This window comes from Gallus gallus, chromosome 10, assembly GCF_016699485.2.
Source record: "Gallus gallus isolate bGalGal1 chromosome 10, bGalGal1.mat.broiler.GRCg7b, whole genome shotgun sequence".
NCBI lineage: Eukaryota > Metazoa > Chordata > Aves > Galliformes > Phasianidae > Gallus > Gallus gallus.
In genome coordinates, this window is record NC_052541.1 from 232,322 (window position 1) to 252,435 (window position 20,114).

The 20,114-nt window shown below is 49.2% G+C and overlaps 1 protein-coding gene across 1 annotated transcript; it reads right to left on the reverse strand.

Moving 5' to 3' along the window:
* Positions 1-1,548: 1,548 nt before the first annotated feature.
* Positions 1,549-19,141, reverse strand: LOC121111613. Its single transcript, XM_046899099.1, has 10 exons — positions 19,060-19,141; positions 17,984-18,068; positions 17,289-17,460; positions 5,574-5,645; positions 5,188-5,247; positions 3,971-4,049; positions 3,779-3,880; positions 2,962-3,066; positions 2,112-2,259; positions 1,549-1,941 (listed from the first exon to the last, which is right to left on the reverse strand). The coding sequence occupies exons 4-10, from the start codon at positions 5,643-5,645 to the stop codon at positions 1,638-1,640; spliced, it is 870 nt and encodes a 289-aa protein (XP_046755055.1). The 5' UTR covers positions 17,289-17,460; positions 17,984-18,068; positions 19,060-19,141; the 3' UTR covers positions 1,549-1,637.
* Between the last annotated feature and the right edge of the window lie 973 nt (positions 19,142-20,114).

Here is a 20,114-nt window from a genome sequence, read left to right on the forward strand (position 1 = left end):
AAATCTTTTAGCGACCCTGAGCGGATCGCTCCTATACTCCTGAACTACACATTTCCAGTTGTCTAAACCATCTGTTGTAAGCGGTATCTTAATTCAAATGGATCCCCTAGAACCCACTGCTTGTCTGAGAGGAGTCTGCGTAGTCGTTCCTACTTTGCTACGAGCACGGGCTGGGATTGGCGAAAAGCCCCTCACTGCCCGTTCATTTCCTTTTCCTCCTTCCTGGGTTTCTGCTCTTACAATGTCACCTTCTTTGTTTCCCTGCTCTCTTTCCTTCTCATAATGGGGAACATAATCCTCCAGCCTTTCCCGTGTTTCTCTAACTTTTAAACATCTTTCTCCAATGCTACATGCTGAGTAACATCCTCTCAGTCTTTCACCCTTTCCTCTCTTTTCCTTCTCTAAGGCTAATACTAAAGAATCTTGTGGAGCCAGATTAATCCCACATTCCTTTTGCCATTCTGGATGATTTCTAGGAGTAAAAAACATATCCGCATATGCTACTTCATCCCATTCACTTTCCCTTCTTAGAAACAACATTAACCAAAGGAGTATTTTATAATTTCACGTTCCATTAAGGACCCAGCTTTTCCCTCCCTCTAATTTAAACAACGGCCACCACTGATAACAATATTTAATAAGAGTTTTCTCTTTCAGTGTTCACCCTGGCTCATCAGCAATGTCCTTCCAGTGAGCCAAGATACAACCCAGGGGGGTCTTTCTCGGTATCTCTTTTGACACCCTTTGCCCCATAACCGTTGCTTATCCTAGCTGGTCTTAGGTATCAGGTGAAAATCCCTTGTCTTTTGCTGGGTAATGGAGTCCACCGACTTCCCCAGGGCATGGGAACACCAAATTACCTGGACAAGAGTTGTAACCGATGTCCCCCATCAAAATGGGGGGACCTTTACAAAAATTCTGTTTGCTGGCTAATGGACTCCACCTGTTCTTGGGCTTCCCTGTGTACATCTCCTGTCCTCCAGCTAAAGTCCACTCAAGTTATGTAAAAAGACTTCTTTTCACAATATAGAAAAGCTGTTTTCATGATTCACAACCCTGCCTGTGGCAGGGATTTTGGAACTCAAAGGTCCCTGAGGTCCCTTCCAATCCACGCCATTTGATGATTTCTATGATGACTCATACAATGATCTCTGTGATTTCTAATCTATGACTGCCACAGGGCAGGCTGCCATCTATTCACCTGCAAGCATAAGCATTGTACTGATAGCCTTTGCTACCATGTCATGTTTCTCCCAGATGTGCTCAGTGCTGGAAACTCCCCCTTCCAGGTGCTTCCTTCCCTCGCTGCCTGCCCTGATTCAGGGCAGTAGCCTAGAAAAGCTCGAGGACAACTCTTCACATATCGAGCCTCCCCAGCCCTTCTCTGTTCTGGCCAGAGCCTGGCTGACAGTCCAACTAGAAAAGCAAGCTGAGGCTGGGACCAAGGAGTCCCTCACTGGTGTGCAGCTGTCCAACAGCTTCCCTTGCACAAAATGCAGGCCTCAGCCCTATGCACTAGAACCCAATGGAAATGGTCAAAACAGCTGCTTTTGCACAGGGTGTCTTTATTACTCAGAAAGTGGGGTCTTCCAGGGAACCCCAGCCATGCTGACACAGGTAACCGGGGCACTAGATGGCTATGGGGAACCCCAAGAACCACGGGTATCTGGGGAAGAGACACTGTCCATGGGAGAGCTGCTGGGACACGTGGGCCAAAGTGAAGGGTCTGTGCGGATTTTGCTGCACAGGTATTCAAACTCTGCTTCAAAGGAGGAGGGGAACGGGCTGGATCCGCTGTACAAGTTCTTGTTTTCTTGGGCAACTACATCATCTTTTGTTGCCTCTCCCAGCTCCGCTCTGCCTTCACCTCCAGACTGGCCTCTCTCCCGCACACTGTCAGGATGAGCTTGTCCTGGAGTTGTCCCTGCTCTCTTGCACACTCTGTAAAAATGAGTTTCAGAAAGCAATACTCACTGATGGGAATTAAGAGGACACTTAAAAGACATTGCAACATTAATCCTAGCAGCATACTGCCAGCAGCTGATGTGGCCATCCAGGATCCTGGCACCACAAATGCAGCAATAAAGTATTTTGGGGAAAAGCCAACTCACGGATATTTTTGCCACATCCATGACACAGCAGTACAAGTCATCACCAGCGCAGACAGCAGCACTGTTAAAAGCAGTGCAATCACTGGGAAGAAGAGCACTTGTACAAACTCCTGAACCGCAGCCCTTGTGTTTTTCCCAGCATTCATCCCTGGAAGAAATGAGACATGTCCCATGTGACCTTCACCTGCACTACAGACAATCTCTCGGTGTGCTTTATGGACCCAGGAGATTTTCATCAGTGGGTACCTCTGTCTCTGGTGCCTAAGCACCACGGGACAAGGAAGATTGCTTCCACTTCTCGTTGGGTAGGGTGAGGCTGCACCAGCACTGCCCACGTATTCCTCTGGGCCGAGGGCTGGGGCTCTGCCTTGGGGTCTGGGCTTTGTCTGCGGGGAGCACTGCACAGCAGAAGCCTTCACACTTTCCCCAGCGCACGCATCCTGAGCTCTCCCACAGGACACCCCCCAGGCTGAAGGTCAGCCTCGAGCTAGCACGGGGCACAGCCGGAGCCAGCCCAGGGGAAAAATACTCCTGCAGGCTCCTACCACACAGGACTCCGCTCATCCAAAAGGGCAAAGCTCACAACTCTCTGGGAACTGGGAGCAGTGGGAGGTGAGCAGCGTCACAGAGGTCTGCATGCATCTTCTCCGACACGCTGCTGGAACAACTCACCAAACCCCACTGAGGCCAGCCATTTTCAGAGAGCCACCCCTGGCTTCTTTTACACGTGCTCTGTGCTCATACGCTCAGGTTTGGCTGCTGACCTCGTGTGCAAGAGCAGGCAGGAAGAGCCTGCAGGCACACACTGACTCTGGTTAGTGACACTGGATGACCACAGGACAGAAATTACCTGGCATGCCAGTTGTTGGCACTGTCTGTGTTTCTCTGTCCCAGACTGGCAGCGTGGGATGGCTGCCTTCCTGCAGCGCGTCCTGTGCAGTTTGTTGGTCAGTCCCTTTAGAAAGAAAGAGGACAGTGGGATTGGATGTGATGTGTTCTCACCAGGAACTGAGCTACTCCTATCCTGAGCTCAGGCAAAGTCTGCTGGTCCCAGTCCCCCAAAGCCACTGCGACCCTCTCTGCTGCCCAAGGGCATCTGGGCCCTCCCAGGAATTGGAAGGTGCCGAAACCTCTCACGCCTCCCGAGGAATCAGCTCCTATGCAGGGCCCTCACGCACTGTGCTGTGAGCATCACCAACCATTGTGTTCCACCCATCACAGCCAGGCATCTGCAGGCTGAAATTCAAGCTTCAGCAGAAACATCTCCAGAATCAGCATCTCCACTCGTTTCCAGGATTAGCAAAGACAGCCAGCCCTGCTTGGGATGCTCCTCCTGCCTTGAACTTGCTCAGCAGCAGAGAGGGCTTTGCATGAACAGAAGCACAGCACTCGTCACTCGCTGCCACCAGGCTGCCAATGTCTGCACAAAGCAGCTCTGACAAGTTACGGTCATGCTGGGGGAGCAGCTGTCTCTGGGTCTTGGCTGGATGCAGAAGTGGCAGCAGACCATCTCTGGTGCTTGACAGTGCCTGCAAGGTGTTACACGGAACACCACCACAGCACGGCTCTGAGAGATCCCTTCCTGCTGTGCAGGTTACAGCTTATCCACACATATATCAGACCTCAGCTTTCCAAGTCTCACAGTGAACAGACCAAAGTATACCCACCACGCGCTGCCTTCTCCATTTCCTTCAGCAGTTCCTTTATCACACGAGCTGACCTCTGTGAGTATTTTCCTCTTCTAGATGCATCCTTTCCTTTTTCCAGACCTAACAGAATGTGTGAAGTTACATCTCCTGTGCAGGAAGTTTTGAAGATCAGCGGTGAGTCAGTGAAGTCAGTAAAGACAAACTACTCACCCCTGGGATTCCAGCGGGGCTCCAGCACAGGAAAGAGCCGAGGACTTGGCAAGGCCTTCCCTGGGGGCACTTCTGCAACCAAAGACCCATGAAAAGTTTCAGTCACACACAATGGCATAACTGCACTGCAGAGCATACCAGGGGATCGTGCACTGAAAAGACATACACCACGCAGGACTACACTCTCACATCTGCCGAGAGACCTGGCTGACGTTTGGCCTTTGCGCTGTCAGCTGTCAAAGGATCTAAATAGCCATGACATACCCATGTGATACGATGGACTTCCACGTGTCCTGGATTCTTGCAGTCAGAATGACAGAGGATGCAAGTAAAACAAGGGACTCCTTCATGGCACTGTTCTCTCTCTTCCACTCAGGAGCATCTTTTCAACAGTTCCTGGGTGCCTGCAGTGGCACCACAATTGTACAAAACTAGCCACGTGTGGAGCCGCCCAGAGGAAAGCTCTCCTGGAGCTCAACCCAGCTTTAAACTCAACTGAACCATGCCTACTGGCTCTGCAGAAGGCACTCGAAACAGCTCAGGGCTGGAGTGGCCGGCAAAGACAGCTTTGCAAGGCATAGCATGCCACACACACCACTCATCCTGACCCAAATCCTCCCTTCTCTTCTGCAAAGGAAGTACATTTCACTTGGAAAGAACATGAAAACCTAAATGCTCGCCCCTTTTTGTGATCTACCTACGAGACTGCACTGAGTCTCGTGGACCTGATTAAACTGAGACTTTGACAAGCCACTGCCTCTAGACACAGCTGTAATCGAGGGCACATGAGAAACGCTCCCACTGCATGTTGTGATCTCCCTCTTCCGTAGTAACCAGCAGTGTCTGGAAGGGGCTCCGGTAATCACCTGGGATGCAGGCGTGGGATGAAAGATCCAGAGGTGCACAGGAGCCAGGTGACCTGTTGGCCTTTGAAAGTTGCTGAAGCAGCATTTCAAATAGTCTTTCCAGGCCACGTGAAAAGACTCTCAGGGACCTCACAGAAGAACATTCATCCCCTTGAGGCTTCATTACTGGGAGACCTCTGATGCACAAAGGCAAAGCCAACACCACACTGGGAGCACGTAGCACCCAAGAAATCATAAACACCCATGCTTCTCACAGAGAAGAACCCGCTGGCCAATGAAAAGATGAACCATTGCTGAACTATCACAACCAAATATGAACAAATATCGAGAAAATGAAGACTGGTGACTTACCTCCAGCATCCATACCAGGCTCAGGGTCAGGATTCCACTCTGCAGATTGACCAAGAGGGCCTGCAGGCACAAGTGTGATCAGACGCAGGTGAGGAGAGCTCCCACTGCAAACTGGGGCCTACATTTCTTGAGTGACCTGCAGGGTCTGGCAGCGGGTCAGGGAATGACCCACATACGAAGGTCTGGGTGCTCTCAGCTGATGGCAGGGGTAACCATCCCACTGATATGTGGCAGCTCTCCAAGTAACAAAATACTTATGACTTATCTGTGCAAGCCCTTCAAGGTGTAAGCACATTAGGAAGACCTCAACAGGATCTTCAGTAAAATTATGAACAGTTAGGGCATGCATTTTTCTGCCTTTCAGGAAACACACGCTCACAACTTACCTCTGGGTTTCCCCTGAGGCGCAAAATCTGGATCCAGATGAGCATCTGGAGAGGGAACACCAAAGGCATCATCTAGAATCAAGAAGAACAGATGAGAGTAGTTCCCATTGCATGTTGCAGTCTTCTCCCTTAGTAGCCAGAAGTGGGTCATGGAAGAAAGAATCAGCTCGTGATTGCCAAAGTTGCAGGGTGTCCAGGATGGCCTGTTGGCTGGCACCTGGCAGCTTACAAAATACTCTCTCCGGGCCATGTGCAACATGCCTCACGGACCGCGTGGAAGAAGATACAGCCCCTCAGGGCTTTCTTACTGGGAGATCTCTCATGTACACAAAGGAAGGTCACGCTGGAGGAAACCATGCCTGTCTCTTCCTCTGGGCTGTGGGCCAGGGCTGTGCTGAAAACTGGGATTCGACTATGGGGAGTACCATGAGGCCGGGTCAGAAACGCTCATGCTTTTCCCAGCACACATCTTCTAAACTTCCCCCCAGGACATCTCCCAGAATGAAGGCTGTGCTCCGGCCAGCAAGAGGCCATGTCACGGCCCGACATGGCTGGAACCAGCCCTGGGGAGCAGAGCTGCCACGGGCTCCTTCCTGACCCCTGAGGTGCTACCCGTCACCATCTGCCCACCATGGAAAGCAGGCCCCAGGGAACTGTGCTGTGGGGCCATGGGGATACAGCCTGACTTTTTGCCCCCAGTGCTGCTCAGTTTTGGCCTCGTCTCTGCCCACCCACCTGCTCCCGGTGCTCGCCACGGAGCAGCAAAGCTCTCCTGGGAACACATGCCGGTAAGTAGGAGGATGACGACGAGACCGACAGGGGCCACGGACCCCCACACTCGTGCCATGCTGCCACCACAGCTGCTGCAGCCACAGCAAGTGCTGCTGTCAGGGCAGGCACAGAGTGATCCTCTAGCATGGGGCAGATGTCACAGATGGGCCTTATGACCTCACGGCACAGCACAGCAAGGTGGGGCACTGCAACTTCATGGACTCGTGATGCTGGGTGGAGGGTCCCCTTGTCTTGTGATGTGCTGCACCAGGGCTGCTTGGGGCACCTCATCTGGGGAGAGCAGGGTCTATTTGGGTGCAACCGTGGCAGCGAAGCTGCAGTGTAGCCACCTCTCTCAGTGAGCACATCCTGTTGGGCAGCTCAGGAGGGTGAGAGTCCTCCCAGGGCAGGCGCAGAGCTCTGTCCCTTGCTGTGGGCACCATCACAGTGGGGGACGATTCCCTGACACCTAGAAAAAAACCACAGCTGAGATTTTTCACGGTTACATCATAGAATCACAGCACCAGAGAATGTCTTGGCTTGGAAGGGACATTAAAGAATTGGTACGTCCAACCCCACCACTGCGCGCAGGGATGCCACCCACTGGGCCAGGCCAAGCAGCCCAGGACACCACCCAACCAGGCCTTGAACACCTCCACGGATGGGGCATCCACAACTTTGCTTGGCAAACTTGTATAGTGCCTTGACAACCTCAAGAAGGAATTTTTCTTGCTCAGCGGGCCCATGACACCCCAGGCCAACAAGGAAGAGATGCAATACAGAAACAGGGTCTGGATCAAGGACGCTATTGCACAGGATATCCATGAATGTGAAACTTGCCCTGAAAACCAAGCAGATAAAGCCTCACTAGCATGGACGATGATGTCTGAAAAATAAATATGGGGAGGTAGGTTATATGACCTACCCACAAACCTGGCAACTTATGTGTCATGTCCTTACATGTTTTTTCAATAGACCTGATTGACGTTCCGTTGTCCTCATCTGTTTGCAGTTCTTCAGATTGACAGCTCAAGATGAGTGTCTCCTATGAGGAAACTCATTATTTTCCATCCCATCATTTTTATCAGTTGCCATAACCCCAACGGTTACGCAACTTGAGGAAATGTTTAAATGCTGAACTAAGGGACATGGTTTAGTGAGGAAACGGTGGTGGTAGGTGCACGGTTGGACTGGATGATCTTTGAGGTCTTTTCCTGCCTTCATGATTCTGATTCCCTCTGTCTTGTCAATGCCAAGTAGAGCGAGGCAATTTGAGAGAGGACGAGGTGTGGAAACAGGTACCAGCTCGGAGAAGTAGGCAACCCCCACCCTGACCATCCTTGCCTCCCCAGGTGCCTCTGTAAAATAGGTTTGAAGCCCTGTAACTCGAGGGAGGGGTGAGTGAGGGTACAGTGGGAGGCCTACCCGTGAGGTTGCCTTGGGTAAAGCAGTCAACCGCATGGACTGACTCCACCCAGAAGGAAAGAAGGGTGGTCGTCAAAGGCAACTTCCTTCTGAGAGGAACGGTGGGCCCTATATTTCAGCCTGACCCTACCCTAGGGAGTTGTGCTTCCTCCATGGGGCACGGGTCAGGGATATTTCTAGAAAACTTCTGGTCTGATTCGCCCCTGAGATTGTTACCCCTTACTGATAGTTCAGGCCGATAGTGATGAAGTCGCTGAGAAAAGCCTGAGGACTAACAAGGAAGACTTCAGGAGACTGGGGTAGGTAGTTGATGGAAAGGGCGTGCAGATGGTTTTTTCTTCTATACCTTCAGTGGCGGGGAAGGATACTGAGAGGATCAGAAAACCCACCTCATAAATTAGAGGCTTAGAGGGCTTAGAGGTTGGTGCAAACACAGGAATTTTGGTTTTTTTGACCATGGGGCAATTTACTCAGCATCTGGCATGATGTCTGCAGATGGAACTTGCCTGTCTCTAAGGGGTAAGAGGATCCTAGCCCGGGAACTGGCAGGACTCACTGAAAGGTCTTTAAACTAGGCACGAAGGGAGAAGGGGACAAAATTAGGGCCACTGGGGTTGAGCAGGTAGTTCGAGGGCTCATACCAAACTAGATGGGTGAAGAGGGTGGAGTACAAAGGGATGGAGAAGAGCACGAGGATGTTCTAGGGAATCCTAGATCCTCTAGAAAAGAAAGGCGGTGAGACAGGAAGCCCAGCTGAAGTGCCATTATAACAATGCACACGCCTGGGAAATAAGCAGGAGGAGTTGGAAACACTGATGCACTTGGAAAGTTATGACCTTGTTGCTATCTCAGAAACATGGTGGGATGATTCCCATAACTGGAATACCACCACTGAGGAGCTGCCTGCCACGGCACCCAGCTCAGCTCCTATGAGAACCAACGATGCTGAATGCGGAACGGGAGCTCGCGCCAAATCAGCCCTATCCTCTGCTCACAGAACCAGAGAACAGCCAAAGTTGGACAGGACCCACAAAGGCCACCAAGTCCAACTCCTCACCCCACACAAGACCACCAAAATGCAAACCCGAGCTCCGAGAACATTGTCCAAATGCTCCTTGAGCTCTGACAGCTTGCTGACGTGACCACCGCCCTGCGGAGCCTGCTCCACTGCCATTTCTTACTGCACATGCTATCACGATTTGCTTCTAATGCAGCTCAAGTATGAGACCCTATTTGGAATATAAAAACACAGGAAGATGTTCCTAACTGCAAAGACTGCCAGCCACTGCAACACACAGACTGTGAAATCCCTGACACTGCTGATTCAGAAGACCAGTTAAGAGAAGCATTTGCCTGCAATGAGGTGCGACTGGATTGAATACTGCCTTTGAAACGGGAAAAGAGAAAATCAACAAATCTGAACAAAAACAATGCATTGCAACACAGAAGGAGCAGCAAAGCAAGGCAGAAAAAAATAAAGAAAAATAACAAGGAAAACAGCAAAGCAAAACAAGGTCATGAACTACAAGAGGAAAGCAAATGCACTGAATACAATACCATGCCGAAGTGAAGACGCCAAACACAGTAAATAGATAGCAACTCTCACCAGTGCTTAGCACGGAAAAGAAAGAAACTTCAGAAGCAATTCACGGCAAAGATACAAAAGAAAACCCAAAGAGCAAAGCAAAGCAAATCCAGGAACAATAACAGAAAGAGGAAGCACTAAAAAGCCAAGGAAAGCAAAGCAAAATCACCTGAAAAGCCGAGAAACAAAAAGGAATACCCTTATATAAGCATAAAAGCCAGCCATCAGAAGACTGTGTAAACTCCATGTATTCCAGTGACAGGAAGTTATCTGCAACATCAACCTTCACCCATGCATCACGGGCCCTTGTTGGGCTATAACAGCAGTGTTGGTACAGGATTCATTCTCTTACACCCTGTTACCGAAGACAGGATACCTGTGAGTGGGTAGCACAATAGCTGGCTGCCACAGAACTTGCAAGGAGTGACACAAATTTTTATCTCAGTAGTCATCACACAGAAGTTACTTTGGCAGCCTTTGGTGGAGCAGAGATGAATATCTTGCTATGCAGGGAGTGAGGACGTGGTGTATTTCTAGCATCACGTTACATGTGGTCAAATCAGGTGATGACATACCTGCCCCCAGCCTCCTCTTTATTCTTCCTTAACGCTGTGACTGAAAGCTTGCTGGTATTGTGTTAGCTCATTCTTGCTAGCATTCCCTCCTAATGAGCTTCAGATACATCTGAAGTTGGACAAGTGTTACTGATGAGGGCATCAAAATTGGGATCTGGCCGCAGTGATCTTCTGGACACTAGCTTTTCATTACACATGAAACAATCTTTCCTGCAACATAATAATAAGGAGAGAGAACAATACTTGGTCTATGGCAAAAAGTGAAGCGTGTGTCCCAACACTACAATTGTTAGAGAAAGCACTCATCATGACTCAGTTTTTACAGAAAAGCTGGAACGAGGCTTCTTAGCTACTTGATCTGGCTGTTCAAAGAGATTAAACAAACAAAATGACCAAACATGCATCTCTTTGCATCAGTTTTAAACATGTGCTGATTTCAAGTGTGTTGAAGCAGTCTGTATTTAGAGTTCCTATAATATAGAGTATTATAGCCTGTAGGTAGAATTCTACAATACAGAGCATTATAGAAGTTCTACTCTGCACATTACTTTTGCCCTTAATCCAATGGCTGGATTTTCACTGAGAAAGGAGGCATTTCTGATGGAGGTTACAATGAAGGCACAGTCCTTCATAGGACCTGTAGGATGAAACAAAGATTCAGAAACCCGTTCCGGAATTCGGGCACTAATTACTGGGAAAACTCAAGCACAGTCTTGTCCTTCCTAACATTTTGTTCTCATTTAATTAATATGTTAGGCTCACCTGTAGTTTTTTTCTCCTGTAGAATGAAGAGGTGTCACTTGCTGAAATGGCACTTATTTATGGAGAACTGTGTTTTGTTTCTCTCTAATGACAAGGGTATTACAGTGGAATTCCAGGGTCACAGCCTGAACCAATGGGTGGACTACATGAGTGTGTGGGTACCTGGAGCGGGGGGGGTGGTCTGGAGCCACCCCTTCTGTCTCTGCAATACTTCCTGTGCAGTCTGAGTCCGCGTGGGTCCCCCTCTTTGCCCCCGCCCTTCTCTCCAGCGGCGCGATGGTACGAACAGGGGAGGGTCACATTCCTCAGCTCGTCCTTCTCTCCACACTGTTACCCGGAGGGGTGAGTCAATTCCTTTTTGATATCTTTTCCTCGAGTGCCTATTTCTCAAATAAAGGCTCTGTCATTGCCTTCACATGTTCTACAGGTATTTTTGCTAATTGCTCATCAGAATTTCCACAGGCGCAGTGAATTAAGTGTGACCTCTGAACACACGCAGCCACCATCATCAGAAATTAATACTTAAAATCACTGGCTTAATTGTTGCTTAGCTCAGAATTCTATTGTCTTTGAGAAAACAGGAACTTGTAATTGAATAATACAAGAACAGCACTCTGTACTTCATTGTACTCTTCATTTTACTCTTGCCCCACTGATAGCTACAGAAGGCAAACATGGGTAGCTTGGCCTTGAATGCCTCCAGGGATGGGACACCCACAACCTCTCCAGCCTGTCCAGGTCCCTCTGGATGGCTTCCCTTCCTTCCAGTGTATCGACTGCACTGCTCAGTTTGTATCATCTGCAAACTTGCTGAGGGTGCACTCGATGCCACTGTCTGTGTCACTGATGAAGATGCTGAAGAGCACCAGTCCCAAGACCAACCCCTGAGGGACACTGCTTGTAATCAGGCACAAAACCTTTGATCACAACCTTTGGCTGTGTCCAGCCAACCAATTCTTAATCCACTGAACTGTCCATCCTTCAAATCTATACCTCTTTAATTTAGAAAGAAGGATGTGCTGAGGGACCATGTCAAAGGCTTTGTAGAAGTCCAGGTAGATGACATCCACCGCCCTTCCCCCATCGACCAAAGCCATCACTCCACCACAGAAGGCCACCAGATTGGTCAGGCACAATCCGCTCTTGGTGAAGCCATGCTGGCTGTCTCGGATCTCTTTGTCTCGTATGTGCCTTAACGTAGCTTCTAGGTGGATCTGCTCCATGATCTTCCCAGGCACAGAGGTGAGGCTAGCCGGCCTGCAGTTCCCCAGGTCCTCCTTCCTACCTTTCTTAAAAATTCCCAGGATCGTGTTGTGATTCATCCATATGCAGACATTCTGGAAGACAAGCATCTGAGACTGGCCAAAAGCAGAATAGAACGACTGTTTGCTGAGGGCTTATTTTGCAAAAAATATTTTAAACATTTTTCTTTTTTCCAAATATCAACTCAGCTTCCCACTTCTTTCTCTAAAGCTTTTCCTCTGAAGCAGATAATAACATTTATGTCTGACCCTGAAATTCTAAGTGAAATGAATTATACACCCAGTGGTGTGAGCTTCCCAGAATAATAACTGAAAGACTATTCTTAAGTGAGGTGATCTGGAAGTCTAGAGGCATCCTTTTAAGGCCGCCCACAGGACCTGCTTGCCATGCAGCCCGGTTAAGCACGCACTACCATTCCTTAATTTCTCACAGCTCACTATGCCATGAAAAATGGAAAGAAAAATCATCAGGTATTTCCCAGGCAAACCACTGATATCACAGAATCATAGAATATCCTGAGTTAGAAGGGACACACAAAGACCATCAAGTCCAACCCCTGGCTCCCCAAAGGACCACCCAAACTCAAAGCCTGTGTCCGACAGCAGTTTCCCAACGCTCCCTGAGCTGCAGCAGCTCAGGGCCGTGCTCATCACCCTGGGCAGCCTGCTCCATGCCCACTGCCCTCTGGTGCAGACCCTTTCCATAACCCCCACCCGACCCTGCTCTGACACAGCTCCATGCTGTTCCCTTGGGCCCTGCTGCTGTCCCCTGAGAGCAGAGCTCAGCATTGCCCTCCTCTTTCTGTAAGGAGCTGCAGCTGCTATGAGGGCTGTCCTCAGCCTGCTCTGAGTGAACCCAGGGACCTCAGCTGCTCCTCACACACCATGCCCTCAGACCCTTCCCCATCTCTGCAGCCCTCCTTTGGACACATTCTAATAGCTTTATGTCCTTCTTATGTAGTGCCACCCAAACCAAAAATGCTCAAGTTGAAACCACACAGTGCAAAGCACAGTGGGACAACTGCTTCCCTCACTCGGCAGCACTGGGCCTGATACACCCCAGGGCACACCATTGGCCCTCCTGGCTGCCAGGGCACACTGCCAGCTCAGATTCAAGTTGCCATCAACCAGAACGCCCAGATCCCTTTTTGCAGGGCTGATCTCCAGCCCCTCGCCCCCCCAGTCTGTACATACAGCCAGGGCTGCCGCATCCCAGGTGCAGAACGCAGTGCTTGCTCTCCTTCATGCAGATGGGGACCACCCTCAAATTTCTCCAGATCCTGGTGCAAGGCCTCTCAACCCCCCAAGGGAGTCAACATTCCTCCCAGCTTCACATCAACCACAAATTTACTTCATACAACTGCCAGATCTTGATTGGAATCAACCGTGAAAACATTACAGAGAAATGGCCTTAAAATGGACCCCACAGAATCCCACTGGTGACAAGAAGGGCAACTGTCAGGCCATGGATTCCCCTCGTCCAACAGCCATCTTTTACTTGACTTGGGGCATTCTTACAGTCACATCGCCATGGCCTTACGATGTCATGAGCCACCTCCCTGCCAACTGCTATAAATACAGGAACCCTGACAACAGAACACCAGCTGAGATGCAAGCCAGTGCAACCAAGGCAGGCCTGTTTTGAAAGGCCAAAATTTTAGAAGTAAAAAATGCTTTCCTGCACTGCTTAGTTTGATGCATCATTTGCAGTGCCATGGAGCTAATTCGGCAACACAGGTATACACTGCACTGAGCAGAATACAGTCACATGGAAATGCCCATTTGCATTTCTTTCTTTTTTAAGCACGTTGCCAACCAAGAAAAAGTCTCCTGTAGGATACAAAAAAATTTGGCCTAAGGAGTCCTCATCTGGACTCTGGACAGTGCATTCTGGGGCTCTAAAGGGTCTCTTTCTGAAAGCAAAACAGCCAGTCACATTCACATGAGTTAAGGGTGCCTTCAGAGGTCAGAGAGCTTCAGCACTTCAGTCGTGCGGTAAGAACTCCATCTGCAAGTCAAAACCATGGCTTGATGCAGGTTCTTCTGAGGAAAGGGGCTGAACCTGTATTAATGGAGGTGAAGCCTGAGCCAGCAGTTTTCCTAACTGTCTGGAGGCACTTATCTTCCTGAAAAATAGATAACCTCATTGCACGTACTGCAAAAAGACATTTAGACACAAACTTCTGTACACTTTAACTGCGTTTGCAAGGATCTTACGAAGGAAAAAATGGTTTCTTCTACAGTTAGCCAAAATAGGGGCTTCTTTGAAAGAGCAACAGCATGCAGACACTGTCTGCAAGCCCCCTGGCATCCTTCTGCTGTACTTATGTAGCACCTGGAGCAAGCAGGCACTGACTGTATAGCTCGTGAGGGCTAACACTGCTCAGATAACAACCGAGGGGGTGAAAAAAATGTGTCAGCAGGAGCAGTGCACTCATAACACAGCAACAAAGACCGGAGCGCTGCTGAGACAGGTAGCAGAACTCTTTCATTAGTGCTCAATTTTAACCCCATCCAGTCAGTGCTGAGCAAAATGAGGACAAAGGATAGACTCGGCAAACTGCAGATGATATTTCCAGCTGGCTCGGCTATAGTCATTTATTCGAATTTTAAGGTTGGGTTTTTTTCGTTCTTTTTCTGTTCCTTGGTTTTGGTGAGATGGTAATAATTCATGCAAACTCCCCCATACACAACCAGTCTCCATCAGATGATGAGATAAAAGGCTGAGATAAGCCCCTCTTCTAGCTATACAGATTTAAAACATGAAAATAAATCTGTTAGAGGTTTTGCGATGCAGATAGACATGAACAATAAAAGCAGAGGCAGGGAAAAGAAGAGCTGGCTTGCATGGCAGCAGGTAAACAATGTATTCAGGAAAAACACTTGTCTGTAACATTCACACCCATATCTCATCCCACTTAAGACCCAGAACACAACAACTTTAAAGTAATACTCTAACTGATCTGTACTGTATTGATCCTCTAAGCTGTCTTTGCTTCTCTGCTTCTGTAATTTAAGTTTATTTTGTCTTTCTGTTTAGCAGGCAAACCTCACCGTAAGAAGACAATATGCAAACTATGGGTGGAGTATGTAAGTAGCCAAATTAATAAAAATTCATTTAATATGAGACAACAAACATATGTGAGACGATGCTGTCTGAACTGGACCCATACTGACTTTAATGTACGTACCAAAACACTAGAAATCGAGTTTTTACCATATTTGAGCCTTTCCTGTTACATAACTTAAGCTGTGTAGAAAGCTCTGGGATGTCACATGAACCAGCAGGCACCTCCAACCCTATCCCTTGGCATTACGCACAGGAAAAGAAATGTCACAATATGATGGATTATCCCTTACTTCACTTAAAGAAAAGCAAGAATATCCTGAATTACTGAAAATCACCAAGCTCGATCTTACACATCAGGATGTGACACAGTAACTCTTCTCTCCAGCAACCAGAAGAGATAAATAGCAGAGGAATAATTGATTCAAAGGTCTGGAAGAGAAATACTGACATATTGAGAGCATGAGACAAATCCAGTCTAGTTCAGATGCAGCTGAAAGCTGTCGTCAGCCAAAGTCTCAGCAGTTACCAGAATGCAAACAAAGCTATTCTTAATGTGTTAATTTTATAAATTGAACACAATGCCTGGCATTAAAAAAAATAATAATAATAATAATAAAAATAATCATAAGTTGCTTTTGTTTGAATCAAAAAACAGGAGAAAAATCACTTGGAAATCACAGAAAAGCGGTGGAATGACTCACACAGCTGGAGTGCTGTGATGGATGGCTAGCGACTTTTCAAAAGAGAGAGGCAAGGCAGGAAAGGCAGTGGTGAAGCCCTCTATGTTAAGAAAGAATGTGAATGTATGGAAATTAATGATGGCGATGATAGGGTTGAGAGCTTATAGGTCAGAATAAAAGCAAAGGCCAGTAAGACTGACGTTATCGTGGGTGTGCTACAGGCCACACAAGCAGGATGAAGAGGTGGGCAAGACATTTTATAGACAGCTGGATGAGGTCTCAAGGTCTCTCCCCCTTGTTCTTGTGGGGGATTTCAAAGTCCCAGACATCTGCTGGATTTACAATACAACAAATAGGGAACAGTCCCAGAGGTTCCTAGAGCATGTGGGAGACAACTTCCTGACACAGCTGGTGAGGAGCCAACAAGGGGAAGAAAAATCCTGCTGTTTGTTAACAGAGAAGGTCTTGTGGGGGATGTAAAGGCTGGAGGCCATCTGGGGCAAAGGGATCATGAGATGTTAGATTTCTCAATCCTTGTTGAACCACGGAGGGCAGTCAGCAGAACTGCAACCTTGGACTTCTGGAGAGCAAACTTGAGCCTCTTCAGGACCATGGCTGAGAGGGTCCCTTGGGAGGCTGGCAGTACAAAAAGGAAGTAATTTTAAAGATGCAGGAGCTGACCATCCCCAGGTCATGGAAGACGAGCTGATGGGCAAGGAGGCTGGACTGGCTGAACAGAGACCTTCGACTGGAACTCAAGAGCAGAATGAAAGATTATGGTTTGTGGAAGAGTAGTCAAGCTACTTATGATGATTACAGGTACGTAGCAAAGCTGTGCAGGAAGAAAATTAGAAAAGCCAAAGCACAGCTAGAACTGAGCTCGGACAGTAAGGTGAAGGACAACAATGAATATTTCTATAAATACATCAACAGCAAGAGGAGGGCAAGGGAGAATCTCCATCCCTTGTTGGACGCCGAGGGCAACTCAAGGGCTGAGGAACTTAATGCCTTTGTTGCCTCAGTCGCTAATAGCAAGACTTGTTACTCCCTGGGAAAAAATCCCCTGTGCTGGTAGATAAGGATGGGGAACTGAATAGGCCCTGCATTATCCACAATGAGATGATTTTGGACCTGCACCGAATACTGGATGCTCGAGTTCACGGGGCCAGATGGACTGCACTTTGGAGTGCTGAGGGAGTTGGTGGATGTGGTTGCCAAGCCACACTCCATCGTCCTTCAGCAGTCCTGGCTAAATGGAAACATGCAGGTGGACTGGAGACTGGCAAATATGATGCACATCTTCAGAAACGGCCAGAAGATGAGCATGGTAGCTACAGACCTATCAGTCTTACCTCAGGGCCAGAATAGGTTATGGAAAGGATAATGTTGAGATTAATTAAAGGTCAACTAGGGGATCGGGCCCAGTCAGAATGGGTTTACGAATGGTAAATCCTGCTTGACAAAATAACTTGCCCCACGCCACCAATGCCACAGGAGACTCCAGGAGCAGGAGAAGATCCGGTGGAGGGAGGAAGCAGGGGCAGCTGGGCCTGCTGTGCACATATACTGACAGACATACAGATACCTTGTCACTGCTCTTCTGCCTCCACGTTTCTGGAGTACTGGGAGTTTTGTCTTCACACAGGAACTCCGCCAAGCCTGTATGTCCAGAGCTGCATTTTCCAGTCCATGGCACCTTGATCCCAGGACGCGCTCCGCCACGTGCTTGTAGGACATGAACATTTGCACAAAGGCCCCTGAAAGTAAAAGCATCCCGGCAGGTTTGCACTGCTCCCACACTCCTCAGCGCTCTCTCTAAAATCTCACACAACACAGACTCTCTCAGACTCTTGACTGCAGCCCAGTAGCACAGGATCTCCCCTCTCACTTTATGAGAGAAGAGGCCATAGTTTGTCTTTCTTTTTCAGCTTTGCAGATACCACCAGGCAAGAACTGGCTTTCCCACCCTGCATCCAGGAATGCTCCAACCTGAGGGGTGAGTGGCTGTGAGAGGAACGTCTCTGCGGAAGCGCAGCTCATTCCTCCCCTCTGACAGGGCCAGAAGGCATGAGACAAAAGAGGAAAGCACAGTGCGTCTGCATTTCCCTCGTGGCTCTTATTTCCTGCGTTACGGTGGGAAACGAGCTGAGCCGCTGTGCCTCTCCATTATGCTTAGCTCTGCAGCTCTGCCATCATCTTTAGACTCAGCTGTTCCTGTGCATAATGCTCCACACAATCACCCTGCAGAGCCCAAAGCCCTGCCTGGCTGCTGTCACTCACCTGGAGGTTGCAGGGTGCTGTGCCTCCTGCCTGTACCTGCTTCTAGGTGTCGCTTGCAAGACATTGAGAGTCCACCTGGTTGGAACTGCGGTCAACAAACACAAACGTGAAACAAGTAAGAAGGGATTCTTTTGTTTCACAGGCTTTCACCTTTGTTAAAACATGGTCTGCTGCGGAGCACAGCTGGAAGCGTTTCACCTGTGCAGAAAAGGGGTGGAGCCTGGTCCCAGCCCTCCCTAACCTCATTTAAGGGCTGGCTGTCTAAGGGGAAGAATCTCTACTGGGAGATCTGCTCTCTGGTAATACCTTCTGAGTCCTGCTCTTCAGAAAGGGGTCTTTCTTTACTAGCTTGAGTCCTTCACTATTCTTGGGAAAATTAAAACACAGTAAAGCAGCTCTATCTGCCACTACCTTTCACTACGGTTACCGTTTTAGGTTATGGTTAAAGGTTGAACTTGAGAGTTGGACTGCTGCCACAAGGCTCTGGCTGTGCCGGGCCTCCCTCCGGACTGGGCCCCAAAGCAGCCCCAACTGAGCCTGGTCCTCCTCCAGCCTGGGCCCCAAAGCAGCCCCAACTGTGCCAGGCCCCCCTCCGGACTGGGCCTCAAAGCAGCCCCAACTGAGCCTGGTCCTCCTCCAGCCTGGGCCCTGAGGCCCTGGCTCTGCCTGGGCCCCCTCCAGACTGGGCCCAAAGGAGGCCTCAACTGTGCCAGGCCCCCTCCAGACTGGGCCCCAAAGCAGCCCTAACTGAGCCTGGTCCTCCTCCAGCCTGGGCCCCAAAGCAGCCCCAAGTGTGCCAGGCCCCCCTCCGGACTGGGCCCCAAAGCAGCCCCAGCTGAGCCTGGTCCTCCTCCAGCCTGGGCCCCAAAGCAGCCCCAACTGAGCCTGGTCCTCCTCCAGCCTGGGCCCCCTTTGGTCTGGACCCAGAGGAGGCCTCAACTGTGCCAGGCCCCCTCCAGACTGGGCCCCGAGGCCCCGACTGTGCTGGGCCACCCTCCGGCACAGGCCCTGCCTTAAGCCCCGCCCCCTGTGGACAGCTGTGCTATTTGCCTGCTTTGTTTTTTTCTCTCTCTTACCTCTTATTTCCCTGTTCTCTCCACCAATGCATTCAGATCCCCGGGATGGAGTGCGCTGATACTGCTGCGTTCTTCCTGCACCAACTGTCCGGGCGGCTCAGCATGTTCTACAGAACAGCATGCCTTTGGGAATGCTTGGAGTATGTAGCCTGACAGCAAGAGAACACTGCGCTCTTCTGGCTATTTCTCAACATGTCAGAGGGACAGGAGTGTGCTCAGCCTTGTGTGGTTGCACGTATGCAAAAATCCCTATCGCAGCTGTAAACATCTTTGTTGTTCTGCTTTACAGCAGTAGTGTGTGACGAGAAGCCTACCACTATCAACTTAGAGGAGGTAATTAATTGTGACAGTTCCCCTTTCTTCTTCCCTTGACGATGGAGGTGATGGGGTTCTCCTATGCTATGTGCTGGTGTAATACCTCTGAGCCTCAGTTTTGATGGGTTCAGCAAAGCTCATGGCAACAGGCTTTGGTCAACCTCAGATCTGCTGATGAGATAAATAGATGATGATAAGAGAGACCAAAAGAAAAAAACACGAGGCAAGAGTTGTTTTTTTCTTCTAGTCAGCACGCCATCGCTAAATCTTCCATACTGTGACTTTTATCTTGATAGTGATGATCCCTTAACCTCACACGTTTAGCACAACGCTTTCTGTTGTGGAGATTCCCACCAGTGACAAAGTATTAGTGCCGCTTTTCTGCCTGTCTCTTTTTGTCTGTATTTTCTGGCGTGTGGGGATTTCTTTTAGTGGCCCACAAGCACTTCCCAGATAAGCAAGCAGCGCAGGAGGAGGCAGGGGCAAGAGGCAGGAGCAAGGGCAGAGTGGTTTCTTTGTTACTAAATGGAATGACTGTATTTTCTGCATGTGGATTTGCCATAGTGCTTCTTACAAGGCCTAAGGGTGGGATGAAATGTGCCCTGAAGCAGGCGTGCTTGCAGGAAGGCACAAGAGAAATGCAAATCATTTACCCCCAAAATGCAAATCATTACCCCAAAGAGGGTAATCCCAGGAAAAAGAGGGGACAGGAAAAAATCTTTTCTATTAACCCCAGGCTT

What these genes read in the sequence shown, in the direction of transcription:
- LOC121111613 (XM_046899099.1), bottom strand. Translation starts at nt 5,645, where the DNA reads ATGATGCCTTTGGTGTTCCCTCTCCAGATGCTCATCTGGATCCAGATT. An exon ending in GCCTCAGGGGAAACCCAGAG is followed by an intron (nt 5,248 to 5,573) that starts GTAAGTTGTGAG and finishes TTGTGCCTGCAG; the next exon opens with GCCCTCTTGGTCAATCTGCA. An exon ending in TGGATGTGGCAAAAATATCC is followed by an intron (nt 1,942 to 2,111) that starts GTGAGTTGGCTT and finishes TCATTTTTACAG; the next exon opens with AGTGTGCAAGAGAGCAGGGA.